We start from the raw sequence: 11,191 nt of genomic DNA, 5'->3' as shown, positions 1-11,191 counted from the left end.
CGCCTGACTCGTGTTATTCGGGCGCCAAACAAACATATATACGCAGGAAACATTAAAAACACCACCCGATCTTCACGCAATCTTACGAGTCATACTTTTCTTCCTATGTCGCACCGGAGAGGTAAGACACGGGTGGCTATACTAGACCGTCAAAAGAGAAAAAGAAAAAGAAAAATAAAAAGAAAGAGTTTATGTATGTGTAGCCAAATGCGGGCTCCTAACATTTATTATGCCAACGAGAGCTAATAAAATGAACATAGTACTCCACTCCACACTCTGCTTCATAAATTGAATCTGACCATGCCACAAAAATAGATACTTTGAGTAACACATTTGCCAAATTTGTTTAAGACATTTAAGTTCAACCAAGTGCGCATTCCAAACTAGATTGATTTTCAACGAGTTGACAAAATCCACAATGCAAGGATGATAAACTAAATCAAATTCATCAACACCAACAAAATCAATCGATTCGACTTTTAAACGCTCTTGCACTGGTGGAGACTTGGTACGAATGGTGGCATCATCTAGAGCCGAGAGTATTGGATGGTTCAAAATTTCAATGGAAGGTATCTCCTCAAAGGAAGGAGACAAACGCTCAGGTCTGGACACATTCTTTCCATCCTGCTCATTCAGTAGAGCATACAAAAAGTCTACCTTCACATTCGTTTTCTCAACAATGAGAAATTTCTCCCCTGGATCGTCACACAGAGAGGGATCCATAGGGGGAGAACAGTGGACATCAGGCTCAACATTTGGAACATCAATCCATTCAGACTCTGAGGAGCTGTCACAATCTAAACTAACATCCTCAACAGATATAAGCGGGTCAATGTCCTCTTCCATAGCATTTGAATTGGACTCTTGACAATGTTTAACAAAAACCCTAGATTGCAAAATTGTAGCCAAACGATCAAAGAAATCTAAAGCTTGAGCGGGTTCTTTTTCAAAAAGTTTTTCATCGCACATCATGTCTAAGAACCGTTGACTTTTTGGAGAAAGTCCATCATAAAAATAGTTAGCAATTTGGAAGTTTTCAAAGCCATGATTCCGGACTGCAATGAGCAAATCTTTGTATCTTCCCCAACATGCATAAAAGGACTCAGGCACTCTCTCGGCAAAAGTTTGAATTTGGTTCTTTAGATCAAACCAATTGGTAATGGTCATATGACTTTTAAAAACATTGGCGTCATGAGGGGCTATGCAAGAAGGCGTGAAAGTTTGATTGAGACAAAGATAATCCCGCAAAGTCTTGTGCGGTGTGATGATTATATTAGGACAAAGGTAAGCCCGCAAAGTCTTGTGGGGTGTTTCCCAATTTGTTGCTGCCATTCTAGTAGATAAATAAGACAAAAAGTAAACAGGCTAGAGGGGCTATGCCGCCACCTCTTTTCTCAAAACAGTTCTGTGGGGTTATGCCACCGCCACGGTTATATAGATAAAATGCAGTGAAAAGGCAATTGATGCTCAATCTAGCTTCGTTACACCTCAAGTCGAATTGGTGGCTCGGTTAGAGGTATCCGCTAAATCGAGTTCAAATTACACAAAGAAAAAAAAAATAAACGGAATACTTACAGTTGTTTGTCGAACCTCCAAATAAGCTATAATAAGAATTCCCCGGCAACGGCGCCAAAAATGCTTAGCCTCCGAACCTCGCCTTCCAATAAGGTTGAAACACCCCAAGCGTAGGGCTAGGTCGTCGATAGCATTATATCCGGAAGTCCGGGATCGTACCCACAGAGAATCAAAATATAGCTAGTTTGGATTGTAGGTATATATGGTAGAGTGCGGCGTTCAAGACGGCCAACTTGATTTGCTTAGAAACGGTGAAAATTGCTCAGGCAAAAGACTAGGAAAAAGCTTAATTAACTTAAAAGAGGCAAGTCTAAGGATCTTCTAACACTTGACAAAGGAGGTTACCGGTTCTCGATTATAACTCAAGCGAGAATCACGACCACGTGCTCACGCCCGGAAGATTTAGCTTTAATGACTACGTCATCAAAAGATGTGATTAAACAGAACTAAACAAACCTATTTTTGCTAATGTATCTAACACGTAGGAGGCCACGAGCCCTCAAAATGTCGCTTGCTAAGACCGCTTGACTAAACTTCATATCATGGAGTTAACACCCCTCGCTTAGACCAAAATGGCTAGATTAACCTAATTCCGAAAACCATAATTTTAAGCCCGAATGTTTGAGAACCAAATAACAACCTAAGTCATTGGGAAAAATTAGCCCAAGACTTAACCGAAAAACTACTCACACATAATAAAAAGACTAGAAAACATGCTTAAGAAAGGAAACATGATTAACCGATAAAAAAGAAAATAAACTTAATATTTGTAAAGATCTAGTCTGTACAAGCAACTTTAATAAACGAAAAAGACTTACTAGTGTTCTTGAAGGAAATAACTAAGAAAGCTTGAAGCTTTAATGGAGTTCCTAGGAAATGAAAAAGACTTCAAATGATAAAAGACTACTTACAACTTAAAGGAAGGAGAGGGATATTTATACTAATACACCTTTCTCTCTCCAAAAATATCCAAAAACATGCCAAAAGTGGCAAGTATGCTATAAAAGGAAAGTTGAAAAAGGAGGTAAAAACGTAGATATTTCTCCAGGATGCAACCCCTAGTACCGGTACAAGGTCTTCAAAAATACTGGAAAAACTGATCTCTGGACTTCATGTAATTTCCCAGTACCGGTACAAGCTTGACAGCTTTTTTGGGCAACTTCGCAGGCTCGCTCCGGACACTCCCGAACTCGGATTTAGGCGTTCTTTGAACCGTTGGAAAGCTCGTCGAGCCTACTTTCTAACCCAAGTGGTTTGGATCAAAAGTAATTTGTACATCAAAAGTTATGACAATTCTACCCTCAGCACGTCAGAAGATGAGTAGTTTTAGTAAAATCCTCACTTCTTCTTCAATTCCCTTGACTCTTGGGCGACCCGAGCAACCTCCAAACCATCTTTCGAGCACCACAATGGGGTGGCACATAGCCTTGAGTACTTGGGTGCACCTGGAGCATTCCTTGACGATCAAACGCACCTTATTTATACAAATTACCTGAAATACACAAAAACACACCTTACGTGCAATATCGCATAAAAACGACAACATATATGTACAAACACAACATACTAGAGGACTTAAGCACCAAGAATATGCATTATTGGGTGCTTATCAACCGGCAGGAAGGACGAGCCTACTGGTAGGAATCCGAGAAAAACAGACGATTCCTACAACAACAGCAGAATTTCGTTCAAACTCAACAACAACCAATACTAACTCAAAGTAAACACGAAAACACTCAAATACATCGAAGTCGGAGCACAAAACCCAAGAAGTTACGAGCCCTAGCTTTCCGAAAACCTTGGTCCAACCGGAATACAACTCCTTTGAGCTCAAACCAGTGAGATACGAACTACAATATGCGTAGGGATGAAAGATTGAAGGTTGATTTGAGTGGGTTGAGTGAAATTTGGAGAGAGAGCAAGAGAGAGAGAGAGACGTGAGGGAGGTGGAGGAGAAAAATGATTCTCTACTCCCTCACCCTCCTATATATGCTAGCCCAAAAACACATCACACTTGCACTCTCTCAACTAACAATCCTAACACTTTAACCCCAAATCAAATAAACTCAATAAACTTTACATTTTTCTTAATTTCTAACATTTATAAAACTTTTAAATAATATCCGAAAAATACGGGTCCTTACAATATTATCAGCTAAAATATGTTTTTTACATTTAAATTTGACTTTATATTTAAGGCTCTGTTCTCTTGAACTTAACTTAAATTTGAAAACTTTGTCCTTATTTGAATTTTTTTTCGCATTTGTTAGTTTTGCATTATTAATTCATCTCGACGAGAAGAATTGAAGAAATATATTTTTTTTACTTTTACCCAAATATTTTGGGAAATAATCACTTTTTAGCAAAATACTTGGGTAAAAGTAAAAAAAAAATTACTTTTCCGATTCTTCTCGTCGAGACGAATCAATAACCCACAAAAGTTTGGCACAAAATTAAAAAATGCAAAAAAAATTCAAATAAGGACAATTTTCAAATTTAAGTTAAATTCAAGAGAATGGGGCCTAAGAACTTTATATTATTTTAATTTGTCTTAACAATGAATAATAAATAAAAAAATATACACCGTTTATCTATGAAAATTGGAACATTTCCGGTTCAAACAGAATAAATACATCGTTTATATATTGCTCCAATTTTCAATTCAGTTGAACTGGTGCGAAGATCTTACTTTTTGTATCATTTAATCCTAAATGGTCGTAATGAATTTTTTGCTCTAAGGTCTTTCAACGAGCACCTTAAAATTTCTTATTTAGTTTCAGGGCTCTCTAAGGGTGCTGATAGGTGCTGAAAAGCACTCATTTATTCCCATTAACTTAGGTTTTGTCGGTCCTATCTAATGTTATTTAACGAGCTTTAATTGGTTTATGGTGTTTCAGGACTTACGGAGCATTCGGAAAGGATTTGGAGTAATAATCATGAGTTAAGGATGTTACGGAAGGATCCACGGAGAAAAGATGAAAGCTGAGAAATCTGGTCCGGACCAAGGATATGTTGGTCCGGACAACCAAAGCTGGAGCAACAATTTGAACAATCTGTTTTTCTGGTCAGGCCAATGGAATTGCTGGTCCGGACCAGCGGGCAGCAGATGGAAATCTGCTTTGCGTTTTTTAAGTTTTATTTTTACGGGCCTAGACTATAAAAGAAGACTTTAGTTTGTTAGGTTATTATTACTTATTTACTTTTCCAGAGAGAACGGAAAGAGGCGTTCTAAGGGGATTTCCTCCATGTTTTCCATGTCTTCTTCAATCTTGATCACATCTTTCTTCTCTATGGCCGGCTAAACCCTTTTTCTAGGGTGAAGATGAAACTTCACACCAAGTAACTCTATTTTATGTATGGGTTTTAGGTTTATTATTCGGATCGATTGTGAGACTAAGAATCCTTTCCGTTTCAATTGAATGGAATGATTTTACTTTTTCTTATCTATTGAGTATTTGTATTCCGGATTTCAAATACCTAGTTTTGCAATGATTTTCATCGATTGTAGTTGGAGTTCTGAGATAGATTATACTCGTAAGACGGGTCGTGCCGTTAGGCGGCCAGACCGTACTTTTGAGACGGTCCGTGCTATGGGATAATCTATACCTTTTAACAACTCAATTATTTTCTAGATGATTATTGCTAGGGTTTGCAAGCCCTAGTAATAATCCCTTCTAATTCGAATAATTAATCTTGCCTATGCATGTTGGAGTTACACGGTCGAGGTGGATTCGAACCCTAGATTTTCTCTCCAATCGTTACAAACTTTCCATTTAATTATTCTCTTAGATTTAATAAATTCTCCAAATTCAAACAACCAAACTTCCTTTGCCCGAATTAATCTAAAAAATAAATTGAATTTGTCGTAACTCAGCCATACTGTCTCTGTTGGAACGATACTCGGACTTGACCACTATTCTACGGAGTAGTAGTTAATTCTCAGTTTTATAAATATATTTTTGACACGGAACGACGCGGTCAAATTTTGGCGCCGTTGCCGGGGACAATTTGCACGGTTGTGATAATTTAATTAGTTTTTTTTAGTTTAGTTCATTGTTTTTTATTTTTATTTTGTTTGTTAGTTTTGGTACTCTTAGCTACAGGTTACGAGGCGACAAAACGAGCAAAGATCACTGTGGAGAAGCGGTGCCGTGATATAAAGCGATTTCGTTGACCCACTGTGAGTTTGTTCTTTTTTTTGGCAAATTAGTGTCTGTGTCTGGAGTACCCGGTTTTAACACCTCTGGGGTATTGAACTTGCATGCTTGGTCGTCGGTCTTTGGAAACCGAACTCTTACCTCTTAATTTGGATTTAGATAGGAGACGTAGGGTTAACAAACAGACCAACTTAGTCACAATGGCAGATGATGCTGATGGAGGACTTGTGGTACCTAACCCCCTCCCTCTCAACTCACACTTTGCCCCCACAGCGTACACTACACCGTCATGTGTACGACTACCTGCCATCACGGCTAACAACTATGAGATTAAGCCTGGTACTCTCCAAATGCTCCCTAAGTTTCAAGGGCAATCTCAAGAGGATCCATATCAACACATCACTGAATTTGAAGCCCTCAGTTCTACGCTTTTAATTCATAATTTTCCGATGGATGCATTGAGATTGATTTTGTTTCAATTCACTTTAATAGGGAACGCCAAACATTGGCTTAGTACTTTGCCAACTAATTCTATAACATCGTGGGCGCAAATGAGTGCGGCATTCCTTAAGAAATTCTTCCCCATAGGAAAAACACTCAGACTTCGGCAAGAGATTACCACTTTCCAACAAGCTGAGAATGAACAGTTCTATGAGGCTTGGGAGAGATATGGGGATCTCATTCGTAAGTGTCCGCACCATGACATACCTAAGTGGCAATTAGTACAGAGTTTTTATTCTGGGCTGCATCCGCAGCATCGTGTGATGGTTGATGCCTCATGTGGAGGCTCTGTGATGGTTAAGAATGAAGAGGATGCCTGGCAGTTATTTGAAACTATGAGCGAAGGGTCCCTGCAAAATGTTTCTTTTGAGAGCAGAACTAAGTCAGTCATTACTGGTTCTGATAAGCCACGAGGCATGTATGAGATTAAACCATCTCATGACCTCCAATCTAAAGTGGATGCACTGACTGAGAAAGTTGAACAGCTTCTCACCAAGGAATTGGCCACCTCACAGCCTCCACCTTATCAGGAGGCATGTTCTTTATGTGCTAGTCCGGCCCATTATATTGTTGACTGTCCTGCAGCACCACAATTCCCTTTGTTTGTGCAAGAACAGGTTAATGCTGCACAAGGGTATGCCAATGCGCAGGGTTTCTCCAAACCGGGTAATGATCCTTTTTCCACTACTTATAACCAGGGATGGAGCAAACATCCCAATTTCTCATGGAAGACGGAACACCAGGGTAATAGTTTTGCCCAGCAGCCTAGGCCATTCAACATGCAGTTTAACCCTACGGCCTATCTCTCACAGAATCAGCAGCAAGCACATCCCCAATCCTCGCGGGATCCATCCTTTGAGGAAAAGGTGCTACAAGCGCTTGGTAGACTAAATGACACCCAACAACAAGTGCGCACCAACACACAGTCCATCGCAAGGTTAGAGACCCAAGTGGGTCAAATAGCCAATGCACTCAATCGTAGGGAAGAAGGTAGGTTGCCCAGTCAGCCTGTCTAACCCCCTGGAGGACAGTTTGTGATTCATGACCCGCCTCCTGCTGATGCTAAGGTAATCATGACTTTGCGCAATAAGAGAGAGGTCGAAACCCGACCAGAGAAAGCGAAACCGAAGGAGCATTTGGCTCCCTCCGACCCAGATAACTTTGGGGAGGAGAGTTCACAGAGTAAAAAGGGAACCCTTCTAGTCACACCCTCACCATCCACCTCCATTTCAAGGGGCTCTAAGGTACCACCCTATGTGCCTAAAGCCCCATTCCCACAATGTCTCAATGCCCCATCTCCTTTCCCCAAGAAGGGTGCGGCTATGGAGGATATCCTTGAGGTTTTTAAGCAAGTCAAAGTAAACATTCCTCTCCTAGATGCAATCAAACAAGTCCCCACTTATGCTAAGTTTTTGAAGGACCTCTGTACTCAAAAGAGGAAATGTAAAACCAATGTATCGAAAAAGGTCCTTCTCACTGAGCAAGTGAGCTCAGTGTTCCAATCAATTGCTCCTCCTAAGTTACAAGATCCAGGCACCCCTACTATTTCCATAGGAATAGGGAACCATGTCATTGAGCGAGCATTGCTAGACTTAGGGGCTAGTGTTAATTTGATACCTTACTCGGTGTACGAACAATTAGGGCTTGGGGAGTTGAAACCCACGTCAGTCACCCTTCAGTTAGCAGACCGATCCATTAAGGTGCCACGTGGGGTAGTTGAGGACGTTCTTGTCAAGGTTAACGATTTTTATTTTCCAGCGGATTTTATAGTACTTGACACGGAACCGGTGCAAATCCTTAAAAAGCAAACTCCCGTCATTCTTGGTCGCCCCTTCTTAGCGACGGCCAATGCTAATATTCACGTGAGGAGTGGGGAGATGGAGGTGACTTTTGGGAATATGACCCTTAAGTTGAATGTGTACAACACTGCAAAACACCACTCCAATGATGAGGTACATCCACCTCTCACTGTTAATGATGTGTCTAAGGTGAGTGAGGTTGACTCCGAGGTTCCAATTTTGTTTGATGATGTTCCACTTATGACTAGCCCTCCTTCAAAAAATGATTTAAAGTTGCCATCTCATTTGCTTTCTATCACACCATTAGGTCCGTGTAGTGCGCACTCACCGGAATTAGCATGGAGACCTCCTTTGGTCTCGGCAGCGTGTTCACATGCAAAGTTGGATTGTAATGCTCTGTTGAATGATGGTTTTTGGAGTGATTGATGTATGGCTGAAGACATAAAACTTAGCGCTTCTTGGGAGGCAACCCAAGGTTCTTTTGGTCTCGTATTTTCGATAGAGGTTTAGGCAACTTTAAAATTTGGAGGGTGAGATACCTCTAGTGTTTGCCGTGCTCGAACGGCTTCTAACGGTCTGGTATAGCCACCTTGTCAAAGCTATGTATGTAGTACTTAGGAGGTTAGGTCTGGCGGCAGGCGCGTAGTTAGCAGCGAGAAATCTGTCTGAACCATCCGACTTTAGTGTCCAGCTTGGCGGAGATTGCTTCATAAGCCGAGTGGTGGGTAAGGAATCTGGCAATCCCAGAGGGAGTGACAGCCTATTAGATGATGGCACCACTTCTCAAGATATCGTTGAATCCTACGCATATTGCTCTTCCAACAAGTAGGGAACCACAGTCTTTGGCAAGGGAGAAAAGTAGTACCCGTGTCTTTCGCGTGAAGAAAGTGGTGGATTTTCATTTTTGTTTTTCATTTTTGTCACGCATTTTTCTATAATTATTTTTGTTAGTTTGTTTTCTTTTTGTTTTGTTTTATTTTTCCTATTTCTTGTGAGGACTAAAATTGCAGGTTGTTTCGTTCAAGTTGGGGGGCCTCTCGGCCGCCATATCTTTTCTGCCTAGTTCTCCACTTGAGGTGATATCCTTCCTCCCTCTTTCTTTCCATTGCCTTGTTTCTTTTAGTGCCTGTGCAATCACTGAGGGCAGTGACTAGTTTAAGTTGGGGGGTGGGGCATACTTCGGGTGCTTTCTTTAGTAGTTTGTTTAAAATAAAAAAAAATTGAGAAAACTGAAAATTAAAAAATTGGAGCCTTTCTGCATGAGATTGTTGTTTGTTGTGCTCACTTGTTGATTACTTGAGCATAAGCATGCTGCTACCGTTTCGATATCTCTTTGGCAGAGTAGTTTCACTTGCTAGACTGCTGGCACTTTTGTCTTAGCATTTTTGCACATTGCACGTCGGGCTTGATTGCTTGTGAGCTGTGATTTGACTGTCTTAAAGGCTATGATTAGTGGAGACTTATGCCCGAGTGAGCTTTCATGCCTTAGCCTTTCGTTGGAGTGGTGTCGAATAAACTCTTTGTTTGTCATGGAAAGAAACACATTTGTTGTCAATCTCAATCATCTTTGGTTGCCAAGTGTTGGAACTTGAATGCATAACAATATCTCTTGGCTTTGGTTTGTCACATGGATGTTACACCCCTGAGAGAGGATTACAGGCACTTTCTTGATATTTGGGTTAGTTCGTTCCTTTGTGTTCATATTTATCCCTTGCGAGCTATATTGAGCCTTACAGATTTAGCCTTTTCTTGGTTAGCTCCACCTTCCATATTATGTTTGGAGAACGGCGAGAATGTAAAGGTTAATTTTTGGGTAGATTGTTGAATTTTGTGGAGTATTGGTGGTGTCCCTTAAAAAAAGGAGAAACACAAGAAAATACAAAAAAAAAAAAAAAAAAAGTAGAGAAAAAGGGGCACCGATAAGTTAAAAAAAAGGAATGGTTGCTTTGTATTTGAAAGATGTTGAAGGGATAGAAGGAGAGATAAGGTGGAGTTGAATTAATGTTAGCGGGGTACACATTGCATATTTGCCCCGTTTAATTGAAATACTTGCCTATTCTTTCACACTTAAATCTATTTTTACCGTAGCCTAGATACATTATCCCATCCCTCATGCTTTGACCTTGAATAAAGTCCTGTTTGATCTTTAGGGGTGTTGGGTTGAGGTTTGATTAATTGGTGGAGAGTTCCAATGCTTGGCATTTTGTTCATGAGATTGTGTGTCCACTATATAAAGCGTTCTTTTCGTGTCATAGTGTGCGGAGTTCTTTGTTTTTCATTAACGTATCCTCCAAACCGCACACTTGAGAGTTCATAATGCAACTTGTTTCGAGTGATTTTATTTGTGAGTGCATGACACGGTGAGAATTGAAGTCGAGACTCGGTCCAGAGAGAGTGGTTGGTTATTGTTCATATGTAATTGAGGCCCGTATTCACACACGCTAAGTTTAAGTGCCACAGTTTATTTCTTGAATTATTAGCGCTCGGAACTATGTTTGCCTTGCTATATCTTTGTGGTAGCTTTGCGTCCTCTGCTTGATATGTCGATGAGTTGCATGACAGGTTGCGATTTTTGTGTTGAAATGTTCCTTATGTTTGTGGGTGTTCACTGCTAATAACCCTCACACTTTTACGAGACTAAACTCGTCCTACCGAAGCACCCGGGGGTTCAAATGTCCTATCTTTCATTGCTTTCATTAGTTGTTTAGTTCTTTTCTTTGCTAGGGACTAACAAAGTGTAAGTTGCGGGGCGTGATAGGTGCTGAAAAGCACTCATTTATTCCCATTAACTTAGGTTTTGTCGGTCCTATCTAATGTTACTTAACGAGCTTTAATTGGTTTATGGTGTTTCAGGACTTACGGAGCATTCGGAAAGGATTTGGAGTAATAATCATGAGTTAAGGATGTTACGGAAGGATCCACGGAGAAAAGATGAAAGCTGAGAAATCTGGTCCGGACCAAGGATATGTTGGTCCGGACAACCAAAGCTGGAGCAACAATTTGAACAATCTGTTTTTCTGGTCAGGCCAATGGAATTGCTGGTCCGGACCAGCGGGCAGCAGATGGAAATCTGCTTTGCGTTTTTTAAGTTTTATTTTTACGGGCCTAGACTATAAAAGAAGACTTTAGTTTGTTAGGTTATTATTACTTATTTACTTT

The 11,191-nt window shown here is 40.4% G+C and overlaps 2 protein-coding genes and 1 non-coding gene across 3 annotated transcripts; 2 read left to right on the top strand and 1 right to left on the bottom strand.

The window, feature by feature from the left end:
- The first annotated feature begins 5,932 nt into the window (after positions 1-5,932).
- On the top strand, positions 5,933-7,249 carry LOC131317401 (uncharacterized). The gene is made up of 2 exons (XM_058346956.1): positions 5,933-6,071; positions 6,225-7,249. The coding sequence occupies exons 1-2, from the start codon at positions 5,933-5,935 to the stop codon at positions 7,247-7,249; spliced, it is 1,164 nt and encodes a 387-aa protein (XP_058202939.1).
- LOC131318315 (small nucleolar RNA R71) lies at positions 6,332-6,438 on the bottom strand. The gene has a single exon (XR_009197638.1). It is a non-coding gene; the product is annotated as a small nucleolar RNA R71 (small nucleolar RNA).
- A 57-nt stretch (positions 7,250-7,306) lies between the features above and the next one.
- On the top strand, positions 7,307-8,458 carry LOC131317400 (uncharacterized). The gene has a single exon (XM_058346955.1). The coding sequence runs from the start codon at positions 7,307-7,309 to the stop codon at positions 8,456-8,458; it is 1,152 nt and encodes a 383-aa protein (XP_058202938.1).
- The last annotated feature ends 2,733 nt before the right edge of the window (positions 8,459-11,191 follow it).

This window comes from Rhododendron vialii, chromosome 2a, assembly GCF_030253575.1.
Source record: "Rhododendron vialii isolate Sample 1 chromosome 2a, ASM3025357v1".
In the NCBI taxonomy this organism is placed as follows: domain Eukaryota; kingdom Viridiplantae; phylum Streptophyta; class Magnoliopsida; order Ericales; family Ericaceae; genus Rhododendron; species Rhododendron vialii.
The sequence above is the reverse complement of the archived record's forward strand: the minus strand, read 5'-3'. Positions and strand labels throughout refer to the sequence as shown.